The 27,419-nt window shown below is 42.7% G+C and overlaps 3 protein-coding genes across 8 annotated transcripts; 2 read left to right on the top strand and 1 right to left on the bottom strand.

The window, feature by feature from the left end:
- The first annotated feature begins 85 nt into the window (after positions 1-85).
- RNF139 (ring finger protein 139) lies at positions 86-9,086 on the top strand. 3 transcript variants are annotated; one of them, XM_068181541.1, is made up of 2 exons: positions 86-454; positions 5,364-9,086. In XM_068181541.1, exons 1-2 carry the CDS (start codon positions 274-276, stop codon positions 7,172-7,174), a joined length of 1,992 nt encoding a protein of 663 aa, XP_068037642.1. In that variant the 5' UTR covers positions 86-273; the 3' UTR covers positions 7,175-9,086. The 3 variants fall into 3 exon arrangements, with proteins under 3 accessions (XP_068037642.1, XP_068037633.1, XP_068037624.1); XM_068181532.1 differs by lacking the exon at positions 86-454 and adding an exon at positions 839-859; XM_068181523.1 differs by lacking the exon at positions 86-454 and adding an exon at positions 3,154-3,840.
- On the bottom strand, positions 7,941-23,781 carry TATDN1 (TatD DNase domain containing 1). 4 transcript variants are annotated; one of them, XR_010996354.1, is made up of 13 exons: positions 23,692-23,781; positions 21,665-21,730; positions 21,034-21,083; positions 18,640-18,703; positions 17,299-17,442; positions 17,157-17,199; positions 13,418-13,503; positions 13,272-13,312; positions 11,784-11,860; positions 11,033-11,103; positions 10,030-10,156; positions 9,482-9,730; positions 8,100-8,197 (listed from the first exon to the last, which is right to left on the bottom strand). XR_010996354.1 is itself a non-coding variant. In XM_068181555.1 (12 exons), exons 1-12 carry the CDS (start codon positions 23,711-23,713, stop codon positions 8,095-8,097), a joined length of 894 nt encoding a protein of 297 aa, XP_068037656.1. In that variant the 5' UTR covers positions 23,714-23,781; the 3' UTR covers positions 7,941-8,094. The 4 variants fall into 4 exon arrangements, 2 of the variants coding, with proteins under 2 accessions (XP_068037656.1, XP_068037671.1); XR_010996350.1 differs by having other exon boundaries at positions 9,482-9,548; XM_068181555.1 differs by lacking the exon at positions 9,482-9,730 and having other exon boundaries at positions 7,941-8,197.
- Positions 23,734-27,401, top strand: NDUFB9 (NADH:ubiquinone oxidoreductase subunit B9). The gene is made up of 4 exons (XM_068181585.1): positions 23,734-23,894; positions 24,028-24,220; positions 26,101-26,214; positions 27,158-27,401. The coding sequence occupies exons 1-4, from the start codon at positions 23,809-23,811 to the stop codon at positions 27,287-27,289; spliced, it is 525 nt and encodes a 174-aa protein (XP_068037686.1). The 5' UTR covers positions 23,734-23,808; the 3' UTR covers positions 27,290-27,401.
- The last annotated feature ends 18 nt before the right edge of the window (positions 27,402-27,419 follow it).

The raw sequence follows: 27,419 nt of genomic DNA, 5'->3' as shown, positions 1-27,419 counted from the left end.
CCATCGGGCCCGGCAGTCCCGGGGGCGGGGCTGCGCAGGCGCCCCCTCGGCGCGGCCCCGCCCCCGAGCCGCCGGGCGGCGCTGCCGCGGCCGCGCGCAGGAACATGGAGGCGGCGGCGCGGGAGAGCCGGGCGCGTCGGGCGGCGGGCGCGGGGCGGTAGCGGCTCCCGGCCGCCCTCCCTCCCTCCCTTCAGCCCTCCCTTCCTTCGCTCCCGCCCCCTCCGCTCCTCCAGCGGCGGGAGAGGCGGCCCGCCTGCCCCCCCCGCGCAGGGCATGGCGGCCCCGGGCCCTCCGCGGCTGCCCCAGCTGCGGCTGGGCCCGCGGCTGCGGGCCGGGCTGGAGGTCGCGCTGCGGGTGCCGAGCCTGTTCCTCATCGACGCCATCTTCAACTCGGCCCCGCTGCCGGGCGGCTCCGTGAGCGCCGCGCTGCTGGGCGCGCTGCTGCGGCTGCTGGGTGAGACACCTTCCCTTCCTCCCTCTCCCGAGAGACACGGACCGTGCCCCGCCGGCCCCGCTCACGGCCGCGGGCGCGGCGCGGCCGCCGCTGCTCCCCGCCCCTCACCCGCCGCCTGGCTGCTGCTACTGCCGCGGCCCGTCTCTCCCCTTCCCCCGTCCCCGATTCCCGTCCCCACCGGCTCCTCTCTGCCACCGCCGAGCCCCTGCTTGGCCGCCCGGGCTGGATCATCACCTCGCCCCCTCGTGCCCCGCTCCGGGCCCGGTTCACCCCTCCCCCCGATCCATCTCCCCGGCTTCTTCCGCCTCCTCCTGCCCCCGTAGCGGTGCAAGGACCCGGCGAGGGCTCGGGGCTGTGACCCCCTCCTCCTACTGGGGGCTTCCAAGGGGGAAGACATGTGACTTAGTGGGTATAGGGTTTTCATGCGGTTTTTAAAGAACCCTTTGGATAGCGTGATGTCTTCCTGAAATATGCTGTTAAAAGTCTTATTTTAGAAACATCAGTTCAGAAGTGCCGGGAATTTGGTTCCCAGAGGAAATAGAAGCCTCTTGAAACTTGCCAATGGTTATTTTCAAGCTTTTTCTTTTCTTCCCATGATGGATGAAAATCAGTGGTATAACTAGGTGATACTGTTTCCAATCTCGTTAACTTGGGATCTTATATAGCCTCAGCTCGGTGGGAGTCCCGTCCGGTGAACTGCTGTACCGGCGATACTGTGCTGTGTATCACGTCTTGGAGCTGGCGATCCTAAGGCAGGAAGGAGAACACAAAACAAATCAAGTTGTTGTTTCGGTTTTATTTGGGTTTTTTTTTGCAGGCCCGCTAGAGATGGATTTTATTTGACGTTTATAGTAGAAGAAAAACAGGAAGGAAACAGGCGGTACAGCTTTTGGGGCAGGAAGCAGAGAAGAGAGGGTTAAAGGAAATGTGCATAGTCAAAAGTGTGTGACGGCATCACACAAGTTGAGGAGCAGAGGGGGAAAAAGTGAAAAATAACCTAGAGCACGACAGAAGGTGAGAGGAGATCAAAGGGAGAAGGTAACAAGGTGCAGCAGGTGCTTTATTTTGATTTTTAACATTTATTATATTTTTTATGTTTATTGTTATTGCTTTGGTTAAGGGTGCCAGGGGAAGTCTGTGCTCACATGAGAAGTGATGCTGAGGAGGCCCAAAGTTGCCTCCTTTGCCTGCCGTGCCAGGGGTATGGGGTGCTCCAGGATGGGGAACAGGGGTTCTTCCTCCCTGCTTCCCATTTTCTTGACCTTTTGATCAACACTTATGGAATTGCTAAGAGTGATAATTCCTTTTTAAAAAAATTACATAGTAGTGCCTCACCAACTTAATTTTAGGAGTCTTTCATCGTATGATCCAGATGCTGTCTAAATTAATCCCACCTGTGTAAATGAATGGTGGATATGTTGTCCAGTGATGTCCCTTAAGTGTGTGGTACTGGGATTAACAGATTAAGCCACTTTTGAGGTTTGCATTTATATGAACACTTTTCTGGAAGGAGTTTGCTGAAGAAGTGTCTTTTGCCTTCTGCAAAAAAGCTTTGGGAATGTTTTATGCCAAGAAACTTACCTTGAACATTTAGAAAAGGGGTTTGTAGTTCTTGGCTTTCCAAAATTGAAGATTAAAATGTAGGCACCTAAAGATGATCTTAAACACCTTCCATGTGGTTCAGACAACAGAGTGCTTTTGCATCTGTTTTTTTCGCATCTGAATTTAAGGATTACAGGGTTGGGTTTTTGCTGCTGTTAGAAAAGTGATATTGTTATTTTGGATCATTTTGTATTTAAATAGTGGGAAAATATCCTTTTACTTACCATTTGCAGACTTTGAAGTACCGATCCAAACTTTTCCTGTAGCACAATAGCACAGGATAAACTGACAATCTGTCCACCAGACACAAAGACTGAAGCTCTGGAGAGATTGATGATTTTTGGAGGTGATGTTAAACAGTTCTGAAATATTCTGGGAGTACAGCTCTTCAGGAATGCTAATAGAGATCTGTGTGGGTGTTACAAAGTTTTACAGCAGGATTCCTTGGTCTGATTCTTCCATCACTTTCTATGCAAGTAAATAGAGTTATACATGGCACAGAACCAACTTCCACAGCTGGAGCACGTTTTCTGTCGTGTTTTTGGTTAACCTTGCTTTGTCCCCAACACAGTGTTTGCCTTTTCGTATCTTTGCACTGGCTTTAAGTATCTCAATTCCAGCAGAACCACCACCCCCAGGAGTGTGTGACTGTCACCTCAGACAGCAGCCCCTCCTCAGTGAGGACACTGAGTTTTGAGAGGGGTACTATAAATACTTGAGTCTGCAGAAAGATGTGGAGCTAGAGAAAAATAGTTTGGCAGTTCCACATGAATGAAGTGCTGATGTGTAAAAGTGATTGTCCCCTGCACATGACTGGAAGTTGAATCCTAAGTAGTGGGCTGCTATGAAGATACTGATGAATTTCAGGATTTAAAGGAAAAAAAAATGAGACGAGACATTAATTTTAACACAAGAAATTTAAAAGTAAGTGCAGCGTAGTTTGGTTCAGTGCTGTATTTGGAGGCTGTACTGGGACAGTTGGCAATGGGGTGGCACAGGCAGAAACAGTAAAGAGACAAAGTAGAGAGACAAACCTTATCAGTGGAGGAACCGCAGCATTTCCTAGTAGAGGGAAAATGGAAAAAGACTTGCTGTTTTTGAAGGGCAAACGGGGATGGGCACAGGGCAGGGCAAAGTCTTCTTATGTTGAGATGGACTAAGTGACATAAATGGAGATGGGGGAAAGGAGTGCTCACTGTCCCTTCTGAGATCTGTTACCTCTTAGGGTCTTTTGAGTCTCCTTAAGTGAGTCTTGATTTTCCTCATATGTATTAACAGAGACATGCTATACTTTTTGTTCGTGCCTCTTCAGAGGAACCAGTAGGACAAGCTCTATTGACTCACTGTTGTACTGTTTTTAGAGATGTGTCTTGCATGTGAAACGTCAGTGTTTTAAGATGACCTGCAGTATCTAAATACAGGCCTGTTACTGCCACTGCAAGGTACAAAAATAGGTTTTGTTAAGGCGTGTTTCAGAGCAGCCTGCTTACTGCAAAATGCATCTCCTTTGGCTCAAATGATCAGAATTACATAAATAATGACCTTGTACAAGCATGTGAACCTTTTCTGTGACTTCTGAGAAAAGACAAAGGCTACAAACTTGTCAGCAGCATTGGCTTTCCTAAAGATGTTTGTGGTGGTTAAAATGACAAGGCAACTGTCAAGCTTATTTTGTAGAAAGTGCTGCATGTAACCAATATTAATCTTTTCCTGGAAGAATGGAGCTACAATGCAAGGGGCTTTCTGAAAACTGATAGAGGCTTTTCCTCAGTCCACTTCACAAAGTTACCAGGTTAATGATTAATTAAGGAGAATGTATTTATATCACCCAGTGCTGCTGGCAAGGAATATTGTTCAGGCACATTAATAACTTTATTTGTAGTCTGCCTTTTGCAGTTGATTCATGTTGAGCCTCTCCCTTCTTCTCAATCCTCCAGGATCTGAAGGTGTTTTTTGTTTTTTTTTTTTTAAATATTTGTGTGTGTTTGGTTGTTGTTGTTTTTCTTTTTACAAGCCGTGGTCACACTATTGGAAGAATGAAATGCTATTTCAAAGATTTTATTTTCATGATCAAGAGGCTATGGCTTAATTTTGTTTTTAAACACTTGTTTATGGTGGATTTAGAACAGCCTAAACTACAATTGTCAGAAAAGACTGATGCTGTCCTCCAGCAGAAAGAGGATTACTCCTTATTTCATTGGTTTTAGTACAGAAATTGAAAGCAACTTAGAATCAAATATCAGTTGTAGAGATTGAAATCTCTCCAAACTGGTTTGGATGAGAAAACGTTTGCATAGAGTGAAACCTGATGTCCAAAACAAAGGCAATGTGTTTCCTGAAAAAAAAACTGTTTAAGAAAATTAATCTAGTGCTAAGTGCCATTTAATTTAACACCTCTTAGGGCAGAGCCCTTACCTATGGAGTGCACAGTGATGGAATTAATAAATTACAGAAGTTTACTGCAGGGACATGTAACCCCGAACTCCCAATACTGCAGTTGCTCTGATAGGATTTCTCACAAGAAGGTGCAGACTTCCCAGGCATGGTCAAGATATGGTCATGGTCAATATGAGGGAGAGGTTAGCAAACAGGAATTTCAAGGCCTAAATCTGACTTCTAACAAGACATTCAAGTTTGCACTGGCATTGGCAGAGAGTCAGTTGGTACACTTTTGGATTCTGTGCACAAAAGCTGTATACTGTGGAAGGTCTTCATCATGTGACCTGTGTCACCACTCTCACCAGAAATAAACTGAAGGGAAATAAAAGTGCCTTCCCCACAGCAAATTACAGCAAAATTTCACAATTTTCCCATCAAAGAGTTTAACTAAATTGTTTTGGTTACTTTAGTACTCCAGCTTGGACAGCTGTAGTTGAGTGCCTTGCTCAAGTGAATTAGGGGACTTACTAAATCTTACTCATTTATTCTTTATTAATTTTGCTTATAAATGTGATGCTTTATCTGTTTTTTTTTGTTTTTTTTTTAATTTTTAGAACTTGTCTACACTTGGATTTCAGGACTAAGTCTGAAAGGCTGGGAGTTGTCTCTATTCTAGTCTAAAACTGCAACAAACTTCATAGTAATTGTGATTTTAGGGCTTGCAGTGGCTTTGCATCACAGCTGTAGTGCACAGATGTTAAATACAGAGATTAACTTGGCCTCTTGCCTGTTCTCTAAAAAGGGCACCACTGGTTACAAGTGTCTAATGGTGAAGTGATACATTAAATAAATGTACCTCCAGATCTAATAAGTTAAAATCTGTTGTTGAACTTCTATTGAGAACTAAATTGTTTCAATCTGGTTTTAGGTGTCTTTGTATCCAGCGTTGTTCTGGTCTTACAACAGCGAGCACTTTTCAAGTTCTACATGATCACCTCAGCGTTTCTGCTGGCTGCAACTTCAGTGTTGGTGAATTACTATGCTGCTTTGCACATAAACTTCTACAGTGCCTACAACACAGCTGCATTTGGAATTCAGATTTTCCCACATAAAGGACCTTCGCTATGGATGGCACTTTCCATCCTTCAGCTTACCTTTGGAATTGGATATGTTACATTGCTAAACATGCAGTCCATATACTCTCAACTCATCATCCTGGATATACTGATTCCTGTAATTGGCTTGGTTGTTGAATTACCTTTAAATGTCCGGCAAGTACTTGTTTTTATTTCAGGCCTAGTTCTGACACTAAATACCACAGCCATTTTAGCTACAAAAATTAAGTGGTTCTATTATTCGGTACGATACGTTTATCTGCTGGTGAGGCACATGTATCGTATTTATGGATTACAGCTATTGATGGAAGATACGTGGAAAAGGATTCGGTTTCCAGCTGTACTGCGTGTCTTTTGGCTAACAAGACTTTCAGCACAAGCTGTGGTATTAACTTATGTAGTAAAGATGGCTGAAAACAACACAGAAGAAAAATTCTTCTTGATATCGTGGGATAACTGTTGGGAACTGATTTGCAGCCTGATCATAAGTGGGTGTGACTCTACTTTAACTGTATTGGGCATGAGTGCCGTCATTTCCTCAATAGCACATTATTTGGGACTTGGTATCCTGGCCTTCATTGGGTCAACTGATGAGGATGACAAAAAGCTTGGGTTTGTAGCACCTGTCTTGTTTTTCATTTTGGCTCTGCAGACTGGTTTAAGTGGACTGAAACCAGAGGAACGATTAGTTCGCCTGAGTCGAAACATGTGCCTTTTGTTGACCGCAGTCCTGCATTTTATCCATGGAATGACAGACCCCGTGCTGATGTCTCTCAGTGCCTCCCACGTGTCATCGTTCCGCAGACACTTTCCTGTACTGTTCGTCTCCGCTTGCCTTTTTGTTCTTCCAGTTCTGCTCAGTTACATCCTCTGGCACCACTATGCACTAAATACTTGGCTTTTTGCAGTCACAGCGTTCTGTGTAGAGCTTTGCCTAAAAGTAATAGTTTCTATCACTGTTTATATATTGTTTATGATTGACGGCTACTATAATGTGCTATGGGAAAAACTTGATGATTATGTCTATTATGTTCGCTCAACCGGCAATATTATTGAGTTTATATTTGGAGTAATCATGTTTGGAAATGGAGCTTACACAATGGTTTTTGAATCAGGAAGCAAGATTCGTGCTTGCATGATGTGTCTGCACGCGTACTTCAACATCTACCTGCAAGCCAAGAATGGCTGGAAGACTTTTATAAACCGCCGCACTGCTGTGAAGAAAATCAACTCGCTTCCAGAGGTAAAAGGAGCTCGGTTACATGAAATTGATGATGTCTGTGCAATCTGCTACCACGAGTTCACCACCTCTGCGCGCATTACTCCATGCAACCATTATTTCCATGCACTTTGTCTTCGGAAGTGGCTGTACATTCAGGACACGTGCCCGATGTGCCATCAGAAAGTGTATATCGAGGACAAAGAAAATGCCAATATCTCTAACAACAACGGGTTTGTAGCACCAAATGAAAATCCTGTACGGGTTGCAGAAGAAGCTGCTGATGCTGAAAATGAATTAAATGAAGATAATGACAGTTCTGATAGTGATGAGGAAGATGGCGACTGTGTGGCACAGCACTTGAATGAGACTCTTAATGTTGACTCTAACTCTCTTGGTGATTAGTATGTCCTTTACTAAGCCGTGAGGTATTTGTTGAAGATTGACTCCAACAGAATAAAAGTATCACTTTGTAGTTATTGTACTTAAGCACAACAGCAGTATCTCAATGTTGAGTCTGTGAATGGTGGTTGTTTACTGTGGTGTGTGCTACTGTAAATATACCTCTAATTTTTGCTGGTCTCTTTCATGACCACCTTAAAATTATGTACATTATTGTACATGGAATAAAATGTTTTCACGTTTTTAAGATGGTTGGAAAAACACTCTTTAATTGATGTAGTGATAATGCTGTGCCAAAGACTGTATACCAGTAATCCCCAATCAATGTCTTCTGGAAGCAAATGAAAAATACTGGTGAAAATAGACTGTTCAGCCAGTCAACTCGGAAATGAAAGCCTGAGCCAAAGCAGCTTTACTTACAAACTCAGTATTAGCAGAGCTTTATTGCAAAAAACTAGTGAGTTGTGTTTTTTAAAAAAATAACAAAAATTTAGGTTGGTAGACTTAATGCTATAGCATTTGCGTATGTGGAACAAAAGGCGACACTGCTCAGCTTTCTGGTGAAGCAGCAAAGTGCATGCCATGGACGTGTCTGACCCTCCTGAGCTGCCAGCTGTAGCTTGAAGTGCTTTACGTGTGAATGCAGCAGCCTGGTGCTCATCCTGTGCCTCCACCGCTAACTGGAGTTACAGGCATGGCCTGGCCTTGAAGTTGATCCTGAATCTTGAGGAAAGGGGAACAGGGCTGAGAAACTGCACAAATGCAGACCACCTTTTCAAAAGCAGCTTTAATCTCGTACCATGAAAAAACCCAAACCCACTACATATTGGCTTCCATTGATTAGAACTTGCAGGAATGATGATTTTTAAGCTTTTGCAATATATTTACTGAAGTTAAGTTGAATAAATGTAAGAAAAACAACTTTACATATTTGGAAAGAAGACTTTAATGGTGTTGTTATATAGAGTATTGGCCAACTCAAGTGGGTCATCTTCTCTTACTGCCGCCATTATTTCCAGTATTTGACTAAAAAAGAAAGATTTATATTAGAAGACTGAAACCCAGTACTTCAGAATGTACTTCAGGTTGCTGCATGTGTATGTACAACTCACTAAGATTTATCTGGAATAAAAACCTACACTAAGAGCAATAGGGCAGGGTGCTCAGATATGCAAATAGCTTCACTTTTAAGTTACTAACTGCCATTTCCTTTACACTGAACACTGGTTTGCTTACTGGTACAGATTCATCTTTGGTCTTTTGACTCTTGTTTGGAGGTAATTAAACAGCTTTCTGTTTTGAAGGAAGTGTCATTTTGTGGGTGTCTTTATCAATGATCTTCATTTTTCAAACAAAAATTCATTAGCCTGTCAAGGCTGAAGCTGCACTATGAATAGACTGGTCTATGGTAAATCTTAAATTCCAGGTACAGCTTTATCAGAGCACAGTGCTGCCAAAGTAACTTACTCCTCCTTACCCATTCTTTAGCTTAATTGTGATTAATGTGACCAGGTATTTGCTGTAAATATTAAATAAGCAATTGCAAAAGGCTCAGGACCTTGATACAAGCCAAGAGGAGGAGGCAAAATAAATTGGATGAACATGCCAAAGCACAGCATTTGTGTGATGATCTTGAGTGCATTTGTGCACTCTGCATCTATGCAGAACAAACTGTGCATTTCGAGTTTGGAATTTTCTAAAACATTTCTATAAACTACAACTAAGGCAGCAGACAAATATGTGTGGTTGTTTTTGACATATGAGCTGGTTGAAATAGTAACAGTAGAGGCCCTTCACTTGTGATCAGAGGAGTGTTTCCTATTGATCTCTTCCCCCACTCCAAAATCATGGACTGACCCTAGAAAGTCTTACAATACTGAAGCAACCCTTCTGTGCTAATGTGTTCTCTTCACTTTTAAAATTAAAAAAAAAAAAAAAATTTCAACAAGCATTACTATTGACCTAATTACATTAAGTATATCTGAACACTAGGAGATGTCACCATGTAAGCTTAAATTGTGCTTTTACATCATCAGTGGTTTTCCAAGTTCCTTCATGTCTCAAAAAGCATCAGAATTCACTTCTCAAATAAATTCTTGTTTAGACACCTTGCTGCATACCTGGATCTTTAGTACTATCCTGAGCAGTATTTCAAAATGTAGACACAGAATTCTGAAAATTCAGTATTTCATCTATTAATGGTATTTAAAGCAGATAACTAAACATTTTCACTAAAACAAATTTTCCTGTTTTTCACACTTCTGTGAGGAGCTGTGTGGAAAGGAGGCAGGAAGCAGGTTCTGTGCTTACCAATTCTGTTCATAAGCCCCTGGAGTTTTCTTTTACTACTCTGTATCTTGGCTGCTGTCATTCATATCTAAATTTCACAGGATCAGATTCTTTGAAGCACAACAGCAGAAGGAAGAAACATCCCTGACAAAATGCATGTTGTGGCAGTTCATGTCACAGGCCTGTGACAGCAGCAGCCTGTGCCTCAGCACTGTCCCATCTGTGGGACTGTCCCCTGATCCCCAGGGCTGGATCAGTTTTAAAAATTACCTGAACAACAAGTGAGTGAAATGAATATTCAAGTCAGGTTACTTCAGCGGGTTTAACCTCTTCTACAGTGCATCAAGTGAAACAATAAAAACACTACTGGTTTCACTTTCAGAATAGCTGAAGTAAGAAAATTAAGATTTCTAATTTTTTCCACAGCCTATAAAGCAAAACTTTGCTCAAGTTTCAGTACATTTAGAATTAATTTCTATTTTCTACATTACTAGTGAACTGGGATTTTTCTACTTTTTTTACAAGCCAGAGTTGAAGTATTTGAAACAAGAGTGCAGTGGTACACTTACATTATATGGCAGGGTTCATTTCTGTCCTTCAAACAGTGCCCTTTTTCCCATTTCTTTTTTGTAGGAAATGTAGTTTTAATGTATTTTGATCCAGCATGAGTATTTTTCACTCCACACCAAGGTGCATCTAGTTTAATTTGAATAAAAGAATTAGGAGTGCAATTGTTTCAGAATAGCATGAGATAGTTTAATCAACTACTTCTACAGACAAAAGTTCCTGCAATCTCCTTCCAGCAACGACCTACAGCTCAAAAGGAAATTTAAGACATCTGGGCAATTTAACATCTTGGATTTTTATACCATTATCTTCAAGATTTTACACTTGGAAAAAATCAGCAGTAATAACACATAACGCTTATTTCCTCTGACATGATAAAGAGAGCCAGGCAGATTGCATGCATTCCACAGAAACTTCCTGCATAACAGGTCTGCACTTCATGTGCAAAGATATTTAAGGATTTAGCAGTTTGCAATTTTCCTTTCTCAAGAGTCAGAAATTAAAATAAATACTGTATTTGTAACTGTCAGTTATTGATAACTGAATATGAAAAAAGAAAACATGACATCCCTAGTCAGTCCATTAAAATGACTGCTTAGTGGGCTAAGAAGGGAATTCAAGCATTCTTCCACCTATTCCATTTAAAGAGCAGTTGTTTCCAAATGCCATTACTGCTGCCAGTGGCTAACTCATAGCCATTGCCCTGTGCTTGGCACATCTCCAGCAAGCTACATTTTAAAAGATACCTAAGCAGGATTCTGGTACATTTGAAAATCCAAGCTGTCAATTTGTCCTTTTCATCTTCCCCTGCAATGTCAGGAACTGACACAGCAGCTTATTCGTTCCAGCAGAAGGCTGGAAAGGAGTAGTTCTGTAAACTGCTTTCTCAAGTAAATAAAACAGGCACTGTTCTGAATTCTTTAGGTCTTGATTCTGCTTTAGGATTGCTACACCAGTATATCCCATTGCCCATTGTCACAAACTGACCAAGATATAAAATCTTACCAGTCTCTATCATTAATCGTTCACTAGGAATTGATTTCAGTGTTTCCAAGTTGGCTTCTGTTTTCAGTGAACTAAAAAATTTAGAGTTTGGTTAAAAAAAACCAAAAAACATAAAAAGCATATAAAAGTAATTACTGTGCCTATTAAAGTGTTTTGTAGCAAAGGCAGCTTCCTAAATAATTTTGTTAATGAATAAAATTTGCTTCCTTTTTAACAATACTGCCTGTAAATTAAAACTGTGCAGAAAACAGCAAATTTAAAGTTAGTGGGAGAAGCCATCTCACTCCAATAAGCTGCAGAACCCCTTTGGCTGCCCTTGCTTGCCTGGTGACAGTCTCTGTACCTTACAAAGTGTGCTGGCTGGCATTTGGCCAGGTGACTGCTGAGAATCCAAACTGCATAACCAGGAGATGAGGCACTCAGGTTACATTTGCAGTACTCCAGCATTTGACAGGCAGCTTTAAGTCAGGCTTTTTTTTAAATGCTTCTCAGAAGGAATCTCCATGTTCAACAACCTCATTTAATTACAAACAAGGATTGTCCTGAGGGCAGTAGAGTGGACGTGGATTAGCTCACTGAGCTGCATGGCAAGAGCTTTGATGGCTTACAGACTAATGTGAGCAATTTTAAATCTGTCAGATGATTAAGGGTCTAGTGAGCGTTGAAAACTTGACCTCACTGTTTAAAAGAAAGCGATGAGTTCACTACAGCTGTCATTTTAAAGCAGTTATATTTCTTGTAAAGAACTTACCAGCCATTTATTCCAATATAAAGATCCAAATCTATTAGAGCTGCTGCTTGTTCCTTTGTGCCATCAAAAGAATGTACCTAGAACACATGTAAATACAGATACACATACATGTAAAAATACAAATGTACTTTTTTAAAACTGCATTCCAAAGTATGTATTACCTTTTATTAGCATCAAATACCTTCAATAGTATGCATCACACATCATTGAAAACATCAAGATAGGACATAGCTCAGTTGATTCTGAATTTGAGCAAAGTTCAGGCTGAAGTCACCTGAATGCTGCACTAGAAGTGGTTACCACACTCTAACAGTGATAAATGTGTATAAAGGCCTATCTAGTGATACTTTTTTGGCCCTGGAACTCTCTGTAACTGGTAACTTGGAGATCATACTCAGGAAGTAATCTGTGCTTGCTGAATTTTTAGATTCTTTCCTCAGTATTCCCTTCAGGGCACTGACAGGGCCACCATAAGAGGAGCATTCTGTTCTCCACAGATATTAGTCCACTGGAACTAGCAAGACAGTTCACTTGGTCGTTCCAGGGACTTGGTCATTCCAGTGTAGTGCAGTTGGGAGCCTGAATGGAGCATCTTCTCAGCCTGAGTGGAGTAAAGAGATTGTGTGCTCTGCTTCCCTGTGCTGTGACAGGGACAGGAGTTGTAGAAGATGCCTGCTCATTTCTTCCTGGCTGTGGAAGGAGGGAGGGAAGGGAGGCCGGAAGGAAGGAAGGGAGGCAGGAAAGGAAGGCAGGAAGGAAGGCAGGCAGAAAGGAAAGCCTTCATAACATACAGGACATTACACATGCAAAGCACTGAGCGTGGAGAAGGGTTTTGTGGGAACAAAGGACAAACCTAGGGACTGCAATATTCTTGTAGGAGGTGTGGTCTTATGTTAGAATCATGAGCATCTAATTACTTTTGAAAAATCCAGTCATAATGGAAACCTGAAAAAGCATTGCTGGACTTCCTGTTTCACCCAAAGCTTTTCCTGTTAGACTTTTGAATTAAAAAAACATGATCCTGAATATCTAAAGACATAAAGTAATCAAAAGTTCCATCTGGATCCAATTTGAAAATGATGTCTAACGTCAGAAGCAAATGTCTGAGGTTATGGTTTCCACTGGGAAAATGCATCTAAATTATCTGCGGTCTGAATGCATTGCAGTTACAGACACTGAGGAATTGGGAAAAGGCCAACGTCAATTATGAGTTGCTTAAACTGTCCTGCTGGCAGGCCAAGAAAAACTGTTCACATCAGCTGCAGAGCTTTTTCTCAGCCTATCTTCTTACCTTGCAAAAATCCTGTCAAATAAGCAATGAAAATAAAAATAGTAAAAGGAACTGGAAAATTTACTAATTAATAACAGCTTAAATGAGATAACAGGAAGCCTACACAGATTCCATGATAAACAAGAAATTGCATATTAAGTAACAATATTCACACACATGCATGGGAAAATGAATGCTACACTGAAGTCCATACTTACCACCCCTCCTACAACTCTATCTCTGTTTCTTCTCATTATGTCTAAGAAATGAAATAAAAATATAAAACAGCTTTATAACAGATGAATATAGAAGATTTTTATATTCACAATTTGCTCTAAATGTGAAATTCTCAAACAAAACCCACCTAAAAATTCAGCATGTGAGTTTCTACAGTGCAGAAACATGGGCAGTTGCATCTGTTCTGACAAGTCAAATTGTTTTTCAAAATACCTGTAAAATAAAATTCACCTTTAAAGAGAAACTCAGTGTGAGAACAAATAAAGACAGTAAAAGATTTTTTTACCGAAGCTTCTGTCCTCCAGAGCTAAAGACAGAATTAATGGATTTGCCATGCAAAAGTTCTTATTTGTGCAAGGATTTAAAAGAAGCTTTTTCCCATGTGTATTGCCACAGCTGTCATCTGTGCTTGAAGACAGGTAAGTGGCCAAGAGCCTCAGTACTGCAGAATGTATATGTATATATGCTCTTGTGCACATACTCTTGTGTAGTGTAGGCAGAGTTAATTTTTATTTATTTATAATGGAAGAGGAATTGACTGTTTTTTCCACAAAGTTCTGAAATGTTGGGAATGGGAGAGTGAGGATGACACAGAGGCCACTATTTCAAGAAGCACTCATAAACACAATGAGGGTGAGCAGGGGAGCACTGTGCAGGCTTCTACAGCCTCCAATGGCCAAATTGCATCAGAGCTGCTGACCTGTGAGTAACAACCCATGGAGGTGAGTCCCCTCTTGGGGTGGAACAAATTCCAGATTAGACATCATCTCCCTACTGTCTTTACCTGTTTTCCTTCCCCTCCTCTGTGTTCCTGCATCCTTTCCTTTTCAATCCTTTTTATCCCTTGCCAACTTTGCACTCCTCAGAGCTGCTCTTGATGGGGCGGTAACAGGGAGGCCCCACCCTGTGAAGAGACACTGGAATGTGGGCAGAAGGAAGGTAAGGAGGTAGCCAGGTTCCCCAAGGCAATTGCCAAAGGAAGCTACTTAGCACTGAACTAACCAGTGCTTGTCATTAGCAGCGAGCTCTGCAATTACCATTCCACAGCTTTGCTGCCCTGCTCCACCCAGGCAGGGAAATCACCCATGCTCAGGGAGCACAGCAGAGGAACTTAAGCATGGCAGGAGGCCAGCAGTGCATGGTGACTCAGTGTCCTCACACCGTTTTGGGCGAAGCAGGAGAAAAACACTGCCCATCCCAGCAGGCTGGGGCTCTATGCACATACTGGATTTCTTGAGGTGTTGCTGTTAAAACACAGTCCAGGGCACTGGGAAATTCCCACCATCAGCTATCATACCCATTTCAAAGGGAATACGAGTCACTTATCAATCAGGGAAAAGTAGCAGCAAACCATTAGTTTGATTTACATTTTCCTAAAAAAACCAACCAAAAAAAAACGACCCTAAACAAATACGCAATTGATAATTTAATTTAATGTCATTTTCACTATTTTCCGTATATTACAAGTTGATATTTCTCATATCAAAGTCACCTTCCCTGTTAATCAGTGCAAATCTTTGAGATAAAACAGGTTAAACAAATCAGCTGTAACCTTGAAAACTGACATGAAAATTCATGAGAATGCATTACACCTACTTTGAATCTTGTCTAGATATCGTGCTTAGTTTAGCTTGTTTGACTAAAAATAAATTAATTGCAACTCATGATTGCTCTTGTGGTTAAATAACTAAAATTTCTTGATTTTTGGTGTCAGTTTTCTTTTAACAGAATACTTGTTTCATATGGGAAAGAGGTTTTAGAGACAGAACTGCAAGTAAGCTCCCTAAGTAACATACTGGCCCAATTTCAATCTAATTTTGAGAAGGGTAGAGCCCTTGAAAATACAAAGTTTAGTACCCCTGCAAATGGAAATGTAACTCAAGCTTCTTCCATTCCTAGCAACAAAGCCCAACACATGTTGTTCCTTGGCCTGTCAAAGAGAAAGGGGAGGTGGATGGGGAAGTTATTGAAGAGACAAAAATAATAATTAAAAAATTATAAAAAATTTTAAAATTTTTTTTAAAAATTCAAAAACCCCAAACCCTGGAAAAGCATGAAGAAACCAGACACATGGTGACTAGAATCATAAGAAAATAACTCAGTAGGACATTAAACCTGATGAGTTCCAGTACTTAAGGAACAACCTTTGAGCAAGATTAGTTTTGACCATCACATTCAAATGCTACAGGATCAAGACACTAAAGGAGCTAAAGCAAACTGGCCTTGCTGAGGTACATCTCCAGACAAACAATTCTGAATTAATTTGAATAATGGTGCATATGATATTGTGATTATACAGACCCCTCCCAGAAGTACAGCAGATGTGAAACTTCCATATCTTTACCAGGGCATTTATAATACAGCTTTCACCATAATATGAAGGCAATACCTTCATTTTACTACCATTCAAATCACCGCTTTCTGTTGGAAAAGTTCTGAGAATGGGGAAGACTTTTGAAATAAAAAGTTCTTAGGAACACTATAGCAAAGAAATTTCATTTTTATTAGATTTTTACTAACTTTTAAACTGAAAAAAGAGCATCAAAAATAACGTACAGGTGAAAATTATCTAAAAGAAAACACAGCATAACTAACCAGAAAAATGTTGATTAAGTACTAAATGAAACAGAGGTCATGCTCTGATATTTGCTGGGAAACAAACATACTGCTCTTCTGTGGGGGAACTGTGCAGCTGTGTGCCAGCCCTCCCCATGACTGCTGCACCTGAACTCCTGAGCAGTGAAAACCAGTGAACTGTCTCCATGTATTTCACACTCTGTCTTCCTCTGTTCAGTTCACTGATCAGGCCTGTCATCTCTTTCCTTACATCTCAATTTCAGTGCACCCAATTACAAGTCACTACAGCTCTTCAACTGCAGTCTATTGGACAAGGAAATGAGATATATATTTTTTCTCTAACATCAAGGCAGTTAAGGATCTTAAAATCTGATACTCCATCAGTATTTTAGCTTGCCACAGAAAATAAACAGATTATGCTCTAAGGTGTGCTTCGCTGAACTTCATGTACACTGAATTCTACCAGGAAAAGAAGTCCTGTCGCCTTTGCTGAGTATTTCACTGCAGGTCTGTAGCATTATGAAGAATCCTCCGACTGCTAACATGCAGCAATTGGAAAAAACACAACCAACCACTGCCCCCCAGTGACTAATTTGCTCAAAACAGTAACATGGAAATGTAATTCATTAATCACTCATCTTATGTGAATTTATCACCTGTATCTTTCAATCAGTTCCCTCTGCAGAGAGAAGTTCTCAATAGAAGAACGCAGGCTGATTGTGGGGGCTGTGGTAGCTTCTTTCCATTCAGCATCTATGCTGCATGTGTTACTTCTCCACCTCCTGAAATCACCTTTGCCATCAGCTCTCCAATATCTACTCCCAGCTAACGCCTTCCTTACTAAAAACTCTTTTTTTACCCACTGCTGACTTATGTTTGATAGTTCTGCTCCCTTCCTCATGCCTTTCACTCAACAGCCCAATTCTTTCACACACTACATTTACGGTTTTTTTATTCCCCTAAGTCTCTTAGAGCTCTTAACTATTAATAAGAATTAACATCTCTCTCACCCATAATTCACAATTTCTGGTTAGTTTTACAGAAAAGGACATGTTGACATAGGACATGTTGACATAAGTCAACACCAGGGAAGTAGCAAAATTTAGCTCATTGCACTACTTGAATGTAGGCATATTTCTTTAAATTCCCATTTCTGCCAAAAAAACTCTGGGCCCAACCCTAAAAATTTTAGGGCTAGATATGACAGTATGTTATGTGGCAGAACACAAGATAGAAAACACTACTGTAAATTGCTAAAAGTTAATTCACAGTCATCAAAAGTTTCTTACTTGAGTTGGATGTCCTTTGGGCAAAATTCTAATCTGTCGAAATCTACAAATAGAAAGAACAAAAACCTCATTTAGTATTTTAGGATTTTTTTTAGTATATGTCTAGAAAAAATAAATATTGAAGTAGTAAGAGAACACTTACCTAAGCCACATTCTCCAACTGCAATTACCTTTGTCCTATTTTTTTCAATCAGATTTTTTAATTCAGATAAATACTGTTCAGGGCTACTCTGCTCAAATTCTCCACAGCGAGTAGGATGACAGCCAACTGTACTGAAAAACATGTCTAAAGCAAGAGAATATTAGGAGGTTTCAAGAAAAAAAAAAATATTTAAGGTATAGACAACATCTGCCTCTGGAGGTTCTTTTTATTGGTCACAATTTTAAAAGAAAACTCCCTTTGACCATATTTATCTTAGTGATAATTTCATTAGACATTTTCTGCCTTAGAAATGTCAGACAGTATCTCCAGTGGGGGCATGTGCACATGTCTTCTTTTAGTACACATTATTTAGCGTACTCCAAAACTGCAGCTTAGAGCTGAACTGTTCTGGTGGAGCAGCCCCCAATAAATCATACAATTGCTGAGGCTGGATGAGACCTCTTGAGATCATTCAGAAATATATCTTGTTCAAAGTGCATCAGGTTATCCCAGCTGTAAGAACTGCAGAGAGCATTTCCCTCATGTCCCTTGCATAAGCTGTTAGAGAATTTTAGTGCTCACATCTGCCTGATTTACCCAAGTATCTGATCTAGATTACCATGCCAAAACCAACATTTCTGCTAAGTGTAAAAGCACTGGGGAAGGGAAAAAACAGGTAAGGCCTTGAGCAACTTTCCCTAATGTTCAAACCAGCCCTGCCTGAGTGGGGAGGTGGACTGGGTTGGACCAAATGATTTCCCTGAGTTCATTCAAACCAAAATTATTTTAGGTTTCTGCTAGTAAACAGTATTTTATCATGTGTTTTAATTCAAATACATATTTAAGTAATTAGTGGAATTAAACCTGCCTAAAAAAAAATGAAGAGCCATTCTTCTTTCACAGAAAGAAAGGAAAAGCCAGAGGAATGATCAAAAGAAAGATACCTCTCTTGATCAAGCTGGTCATAACAGATTGGTAAATAAAAAACAAACAAAAAGCCAACAAACCCCATATATTTCACAGCATGTAAGCACTTTATCTTATTCCAATAACAGGAACTTGCATCAATATTTTTATTCCAGAAATTTTCTAATTTCTATTTTTATTTAGAAATAGAACATGCAGGAAAAGAGTGAGTCCTTCCAACATCAGGGATCTAAAGAGCAACACACAAACTCATACATAATGCATTCATCTCACTCTGAAATGTAATTTCTCATTTTAATTTGAGATTCTGTAAACACCTCTGAGGCAGGTCCTTTTGAACTCAGAATTCTGAGAGCAGAGAAGGTTACATTTTTGTATGATATATTCTATAATGTAAATTTAAAGTGAAAATACCATTTGTCTGTGCCAGCTGCAATGCATCTTTACTATCTTCTAGACTCCCACCTGTAATCAAAAACTTGAAACAAGAAAAGTACTGTCAGTGTGCATGTTCTTTGAACATCAAACAGAATGTTTAAGAAAACACTCAGATACAAGGAAAGATCTCATCAGAGAACATCAGAATACAATTACTAATATACATATAACAAGATTTCATAAATCAGCAATAAACCTCAATGGTCCTCAGGAGCTAGTAAATACAGTAGGCAGCAAAATATGATTTTTTTCCCTTAATCAAGTATCTTGTAGGCTAAGCATTTAAACTACTAAAGGAATAGAATACTTCAATTTGCAACACTATTAGCTTCCTCACACAATGACTGAAGACTGTATTTGCACTCAAGAATTGATACTTAGAAATACTCTCCCTGTCTTACAGCTGGGGAAAGTATAGACTCCCAAAGACCCAAAACGAGACATGAGTAAGTAGTTAAACCAAAAAATTAGTCTGTATCAGAGCTGGGATTACAAATATAAGAATTTCCATCTCTGATCTTTTATTTTTACCTTGAAGTTATCACATGAGAATTGTTGCCTACAGTGTATTTTCTTAACTACCACTTGCAGAATATTTCACCCTAGGTTTGTAACAACCATGTCTACAGTGGTTTCGGACAACTCTTCTCCCTGCAGGTGCTATCCAGCAGGCTCTGTCAGCACCAGCTCAGACATTCCCACATTCCCAGGGCACTCATGACAGACAGACACATCCCAACAACACCGTCGAGAAATGTTAAGCTGAAAATGGCTCAGTGCATATACAACACAGAGCAAAACTTCACAAAAAATTAACATAAAGTAGCAGCTATACAGAAAAATAAAAGTACTTTCTAATAAGCAGATTAAGATTCTAAGCAAGCAGGAAAAATCTGTGATTGAATAGGTTTCTGACACTGTACAGGCTAGCAGCAAGACTGAGAACAGCTAAGGGCAGGAACTCCTAAATGACATTTCTCAATCCACTGTGCATCTTGAGAAAGTTATGCAGCTAATCTATTTTTGATGATAAATTTTTTTAAAATGCCACTTATTTTCAGAGGGTGGTATAAAAATTAAATAGCACTTTTACAGCACATATAAATGTGACCTCACTCCTGTATGTGCTGCAGTGAGTTAAGTTATCCATCACTAGTTTTCTTTTTTTGTCTCCCAGAGCATTTCCCACTCTTTTCAGATGAGAGTTTTCCAACAAACTCCCAAGATGCCTGTTCCTCTGCTATAGGAGCGTTTACTTCTTTATTTCTAATCTGGTAGCCTTAGTAGTGCAATAGAACAGTTTGTGATATTGTATTCTGTGGTAATTACCATTTTTGTAAAAAATTTATTCAGTTTAGAGAGAAAGAGAGACAGGCTAAACTATGGAATGCGATGCACTGCTGGAAATAGCAATTTCAAGTTCAGAGTTACAAATTCTCTCACAATGATGCTGTTTTAATACACGTAAGCCAGTATTTAGCATCAAACATGCAGATGTCTCAACTAAGAGTTTGTAGGAACTCCCAGCTCTTCTGCAGTTACCAATTTCCTTTACATATAGAAATATCTGAAAACCTCAATCACAAGAGCTTGATCTTCAGCAGTAATTGTTGATTAAGAATCATAGAATCATTAAGGTCGGAAAAGACCTCCAAGATGACTGAGTTCCACCTCTGACTGATCACTGCCAACTAAACCATAGCACTGAGTGCCACATCCAGTCGTTTCTTGAACACTTCCATGGGACAATGACCACCACTTCCCTGAGCAGCCTGTTCCAGCGCCTGACCACCCTTTCCATGAAGGAATTCTTCATTCATGTCCAACCTGAAACTCCCCTGGCAGAGCCTGAGGTCATTTCCTCTTGTCCTGTCACTTCTTGCCTGGAAAAAGATACTGACCCCCACCTGGCTACAGCCTCCTTTCACAAGTTGTAAGTGATAAGGTCTCCTCTGAGCCTCCTTTTCTCCAGGTTAAACAACTCCCAGCTCCCACAGCTGCTCCTCATAGGATTTACTCTCTAAGAGCCACACAGGATACAAGAAAAAAGGAATGGTTGTCTATAATACAACATGGAAAATTATGTACCACTTCTTGCAGCAGGCCAGAGGAGAATATCTTTCTGTTGAAACTGTACAAAACAAATTCTACATCCACATCTCCTACAGTATCACTGAACTCCAATAAACAGCTTCAGTAATGATCTGTGCAAACGGAAAGACCATGCTCTGCACAGAACATTTTTGTTTTGTGCTACTGAAGGAAGTTACTGCAATTTCCATTCAACATTGTTTTAGTGGGAGAGCACTAAAAAACCAAATATTAGAAAGCAGCTTAAAATTTTAACGCCATTTCATTATAATAAATTACCTTTTTAATGCCAACTTTAACTGCTCTCTCTATTACATCCAGAAAGTCATCTGCAAAAGTTCATAAAAATGTCATAAATTGAACTTGAGGTTTTACAGTATAGTTTAAATACTTTTTAATTTTCATGCAGTCAAAATTCTTATCATTAAATCTTTAAACCATACTTAATTAATCTTTATAAGACATTAACAAAGTGTAATAACTGGAGATCCAATTTAAATTCAAGAAGTCAGTGGAAGGTTTTCCACATAGTTTAGAAGGCTCTCCACCTTATCTGTATCTAAAAGCCACAAGGGCAAAAAGCCCACATTATAATTAGTAACTGTGATTCAGCAATGCAATACTTTGACAGACCACTGTTCATAACTCTCATATCAGTTTTTCAATGCAATCCTAAGTACATTAGTAATTGTCCATTTTGCTCCAGAAGCAGAGTTACCTGCATGTAAAAAGCAATTAAGACAATACATTTTGGTGAGGGTATCCAATTTATTTAGTCAGGCTTTCTTTTTTAAGCCCAAGTATATAATGAGGAATAGAAAGAAACCCTAACATCACGTTCTGACATGCAAGAGGTTTCTAATTCAGCAAAAGGGATCTGGTCTTCCAGCAGATACAAAGAAACATTTACCTTGATGTTTCTGTGTTCCCCTGTAGATTCCTCTGAACATAGGATCTGTCAGGTTAATACCAATATCTATGGAAAATCAAAGACAGAAATTAGAAGTTATAGTTGCTCTGTATTTTACTCTGAGCATTAATCAGCCAGGGAAGACAATAGAAACCTTATCTAAACCCTATCCAAACCCTAAACCAGCACATTACTAAGTCATAAAATGTTTAAGCATAAGCTTACTTGCATAACTTGAAAACTTACTCCTTACTAGAAGTGACAGAAAAATTAAACTTTTGTCTCCGTGCAACTTCAGACTTTTTGTGAGCGTATTATGCGCACCCTCATAACCACCAAAGTGAATACACATGTTTTTTATTGTAAACAAATCTGCTTCTTACATGAAAACACAAATTTATGCAAACAAGCATTAAGGAAAGGAAAATGCAACATCTCCCATGCAGCCTTCCACGGGTGGGAGCAGCAGCAGCAGCAGAATGCCTCCAAAGAGCTGCCTGTTCTCCCTCCTAGTGCCGTCCCAGCCACCTGGCAGCACTGACAGGGCACTGACAGGGCACTGACTGCAGTGCAGGTACCGGCTGGAGCTGCCCTGCCCAGCTCAGCTCAGCTCAGCCCAGCCCAGCCCAGCGCAGCCAAGCGCAGCCCAGCCCAGCCCAGCTCAGCGCAGCCCAGCCCAGCTCAGCGCAGCCCAGCGCAGCGCAGCCCAGCTCAGCCCAGCGCAGCCCAGCGCAGCCCAGCGCAGCCCAGCGCAGCCCAGCCCAGCGCAGCCCAGCCCAGCGCAGCCCAGCCCAGCTCAGCCCAGCCCAGCTCAGCTCAGCGCATCCCAGCTCAGCGCATCCCAGCCCAGCCCAGCGCAGCCAAGCGCAGCCCAGCCCAGCCAAGCGCAGCCCAGCCCAGCCCAGCTCAGCCCAGCCCAGCCCAGCTCAGCCCAGCGCAGCCCAGCGCAGCTCAGCGCAGCCCAGCCCAGCCCAGCGCAGCCCAGCCCAGCGCAGCCCAGCGCAGCCCAGCCCAGCCCAGCGCAGCCCAGCCCAGCGCAGCCCAGCGCAGCCCAGCCCAGCCCAGCGCAGCCCAGCGCAGCCCAGCGCAGCCCAGCCCAGCCCAGCGCAGCCCAGCCCAGCGCAGCCCAGCTCAGCGCGCAGCCCAGCCCAGCCCAGCCCAGCCCAGCCCAGCTCAGCTCAGCCCAGCCCAGCCCAGCCCAGCGCAGCCCAGCCCAGCGCAGCCCAGCGCATCCCAGCGCATCCCAGCCCAGCCCAGCGCATCCCAGCCCAGCCCAGCCCAGCGCAGCTCAGCCCAGCGCAGCCCAGCCCGCCTCGCTCGGCTCCCACGGCTGCCCTGCGCTGCAGCCAAGGCCTGAAGCACCGGCTCCAGGAACAGCCACCTCTGCAGCGCTTCCAGCGGGGGTTCTAGCGGGAAGGGAAATTTTCCAGGGAAATACTGAGCTGCTCTGCAACACATAGGGCTTCCACATTAACAGACCTTTTGAAGTAATTTACAGGCTTTCCGACGAATTTCCTAAAAATACTTATATTTTCACCCAAGCCAGTTCCATCCAATCAGAACCAACCACCACTAATGTGCCAGTGCAGGAACGAAGGGCAGCCGAACCGAGGAGCAGCAGCCCCAGTGCCCAGGCACAGCACAAACATTCCCAAACGCTTCCCAGGGGCTCCAAGGCCGCCGAACCTCGGGCCACCGAGAGGAACCGCAGGAGGCGACAAGCAGGGACTGGGGCAGGAAGTAACAAGCTCTGGCAAAGGGGCTGGGACAAGCCTAAGAGACTGGAATAAGCCTGAGGGACGGGGAAAAACCCTGGATAAGGGGCTGGAGCAGGAGTCGACAAGCATTGGATGGAGGGCTGCGACAAGCCCTGCCACAGCACAGCCCGAAGCCCCGTCCGCTGCGCGCGGCCTCTCACGGAGTGGGGTAGCGGCGGCCGCCTCAGCCCGGCACCGGGCGAGGAGCGGGGAGACCTGGGTCGAAGACACGGGGACAGAAACCCCCCAGCCTCCCCGCCGCCCCCTCACCGATGAACTTGGCGCGGCTCATGGCGGCTCCGGCGCGCTCGGCAGCGGCGCGGGCGGGGCCGCGCCGCCCTCCCGGCGTCCCCCGCGCGGAGGGGAGGGGCCGCGGAGCCGGGCGCCATGGCCGCGTACCTGACGCACCAGCAGAAGGTGCTGCGGCTGTACAAGAAATCCCTGCGGCACCTCGAGTCCTGGTGCATCCATCGGTGAGGGCGAGGGGAGCTGGGAGTGGGCGGCGCTGGCCGCCCCCACATCGGGCGCTCAGCCCCGCGCTTGGCTGGGCCCAGGGTGGGGGGGGTGGTTGTTTTCCTCCTCACCGTGCGTGACCTCTGTCCGTAGAGACAAGTACCGCTACTTCGCCTGCCTCCTGAGGGACCGGTTCGATAAGAACAAGAACGTGCAGGATATGGTGAAAGCCACCGAGCTGCTGAAGGCCGGCGAGGAGGAGTTCTGGGCCAGCCAGCACCCGCAGCCGTACCTGTTCGCCGACTCCCCCGGCGGCATTGCCTACGAGAGATACGAGCTGTACAAGGTGAGGTGCCGGCAGTGCCGCGGGTTCCAGCCCTTGCTCTGTGTCACTGGACTCGGCCAGGGCCGCAGCTTGGCTCCGCAGTGTCACTTCATTGCTCCCTGAACATTTTGCTGCTTGTGTGGGAGGAGCTGCTCTGGTCCTTGAAAATGGAGTTTCGTGATCAGTTTGAACACCGCTACTTGTTCTTTTGGGTTTTTTCCTGGGGATAATCATCTGCTCCTTTGCCAAGCGCAGTCCGCCCGTGGTGGGTCAGGCGGGCCCAGGACAGGGCTGGAGCTGAGCTGGGGAAGCGAACAGCGCCGAGGGAGCTCTGCTGCCTCCCGAGCACAGCCTGGCTTCCTCTGGTGAGGCCAGCTGTCACCCTGGCTGTCGGGGACTTGCCTTCACTCAGTCCTGTGGTTCTTCCGGCATTTGGTACAAGTTACCATGTCCCTTCTTATGCTGCAGTGCCAGATGGTGCAGTTTGTGTGCTACTGTGTGAGAGCAGCACTGGCTGGAAATAGAAGCCTTATGTTTAGGCTCTTTAAGGCACTTCTACAGGTATTGACTATCAAGATTGTTTTATTTAAGAGCAAAAGTTCTATAGAAAAACACAGGTTTCTTTGCTTCTTTGGTATAATCTTTTTAAATACATTAGAAGTAAATACCCAGAGACTGCCTGCACCTTTTTCTTCATGAATTTGAAAAAAGTCCTGGCACAAGACTGGATCTGGTCAGATCTTTCTGCATATTAAGCCACAGGAAAAAAAATGGCACAGATTTATCAGGGACAGAATAAAGAATATAAGAATGAAAAGAGAAGGACTTGCTTAGACTTATGCCAAGGTCAAGGGCCTGAGCGGTAGTAGAGATAATAGTGACAGAGGATCTAGACAGAAAAAAGGCAGCTGAGCAATAAATGGTCAATATCAGTCTTCATACAGAAACACAGACTGGGTTATGCTTTCTTTTCCCAGTCTGATGGGCTAAAACTGTCTTAACAAAATGACTGTCACAAGGTTTTGGCTGGTGTGTGTATCGGTGCCTGTCCGTTGTGGATGCTGCTCCAAAATGTCATTTTTCGAACTCGGGCTGATTGAATGGAAATAGCACAGCTGCTGAAGTAAATATCCACACACAGAGAATTCCAATTAAAACCACCAATCAGCCTGAGTCAAAGGTTTGTTCTGTGGTGAAAATCACAGCAGGAAAAGAAAAGTGTGCATATCACTGAATCTATGATGGTACTGGAGCAACTTTTTTTTTTTTTTTTTCATTTGGGAGTTTTGGTGGGATTTTGTTTTGTATTCAGTGTTCCTCTTTTTAAAATGTAAGCAATTAGTTTTTTTTTAAACCACTGCAAAATTTTAGATTTTGTTTTTTTCTCTTGTCAGAAGGTCTTAGAGGTCAGACCATTCTCAAGATCTTAAAGGCCTAAGAAACTGCTCATTTCTTAGTAGTTGAAGATAAGCAGAAATGAGCTCTAATGTTCTGTCTTTAACAAGTAAAATAAATCAGTAGTTGAAGAGAAGGATACCTCTAACCTGCTGCCTTCAAGAGAAGGAAGGGAAGAAATCAGATCTCCTCCACCAGATGGAATTCTTTTGAGAAGTTTAGAGTAAACTGAGATGACCTGGGACTTGTTTTGGAATGCTGTGATTTAAACAAGTCATTGTGATGTCTTCCTGTGGGTCAGGATAATGTGTGAAAAGTTCTGACCTCTGCCACATGCCTCGAGATAGGCAGCTCTTAAATGGTGTTTTTATGTAGTACTTCAAAATGGAAAAACACCCTAGGGAGTAAGACTGGCTTCAGCCTTTGTGTTTCATTCTTCTGCATGTGTGTTCAAATGCGATTTCATAGATAAAAATAGTATTTTAAATCATGTTTTTCTTCAACAGATTCCTGAATGGTCCTTGGATTTCTGGCACCCTTCTGAGAAGGCAATGTATCCTGATTACTTTGCCAAACGAGAGCAATGGAAGAAGCTGCAGCGGGAGAGCTGGGAAAGAGAGGTCAGTGCTTGCCCTGTGCAAAGGAAAGTCTCTTTAGCACACAAGTATCCTGTGTGGCACAGATGTGTTCTTGGAAAAATTACTGAATGTCTACTGCAGTCTCAGGTAGACTCTTTAGTGCTGGAGCCCTTGTCAGTGTGAAACAACCTAAAATGCCTACACATTTGTTACAGCTTCTGGAGGGTTGTGAAGGGAATTTGAAGTTAAAGCTGAACCTGCAGCCTTGTGTCAGTTAGTAAGAACTGTTATAGTAGTTTTGTGGGGGGAAAAAATCCAAAGTGGGATGAAAGGAGACTAACAACCAGAAAATTCATCTGCTGCTGCTGTGGAGCTCTGACACTTTCTGGTTACACCTTTGAAAGTGATTTGCTGCAGTGGTCATCAGCTGGGCATTGAGACTAATTTCTGGCCATCCTAAACTTAGAGTTGGTTGGAAGTTCTTGTTCTTAGAACAGTTCTTGGATTCAGTTGGATTGTATGGAGCGTGGCACTTGTGCTGCTTCAAGAAATGGGTATTGAAAGCATGTGAGGGGCTGCTGGTGACGTACAGCAACAGAAGTCTCCTACTTACTGACTGCAGGGAAACTTGGTCCAGACTTGGAATTCTCTCTCAGCTTCCAAAGCAGCACAATTCAGCCTGTTTGATAGAGTAATGGTAGACGTGAATTACATGGAAATAATGACCTTTTAAGTGAAATTTCTCTTGTAAATCACTTCTTGCTCCTAGAAATTCCTTCTTAATTAGGTAGTATGAGCCTACAGTGATTACTGAGTGGAAGTTAAAGCTGGGAGATGTGAAACCTGTCAGCCAAAGGTGTTACCATTGGTTCTGCTCTGTGGAACTAGAGAAGAACCAGTGATTCTTTGTTTTGCTCATTGCCTAGGCACTGAAAATGGGAATGTGTGTTAATGTGCTAAAGCAGTTCTGTGTCTTGTCTTCTAGATTAAGCAGTTACAAGAAGAAACTCCAGCTGATGGTCCAAGAACTGAAGCTTTGCCTCCAGCTCGTAAGGAAGGGCATCTGCCCCCCATGTGGTGGCATCACGTCACTCGACCTCGTGAACAGCCCATGTGAGAGCACCTTGGGTGTGAATGGCAGCAGTCTGTGTTGCAGGCAGGTGGCACCTCAGTGGCCACTTGCTCCTCAAAGTAACAGAATAAAGCTAAATAAAGTAACAGAAAAGGTGTTTTTCTGGCACACTGCT

This window comes from Anomalospiza imberbis, chromosome 1, assembly GCF_031753505.1.
Source record: "Anomalospiza imberbis isolate Cuckoo-Finch-1a 21T00152 chromosome 1, ASM3175350v1, whole genome shotgun sequence".
Taxonomy (NCBI): domain Eukaryota; kingdom Metazoa; phylum Chordata; class Aves; order Passeriformes; family Viduidae; genus Anomalospiza; species Anomalospiza imberbis.
This window is presented reverse-complemented; position numbering and strand designations above follow the sequence as displayed.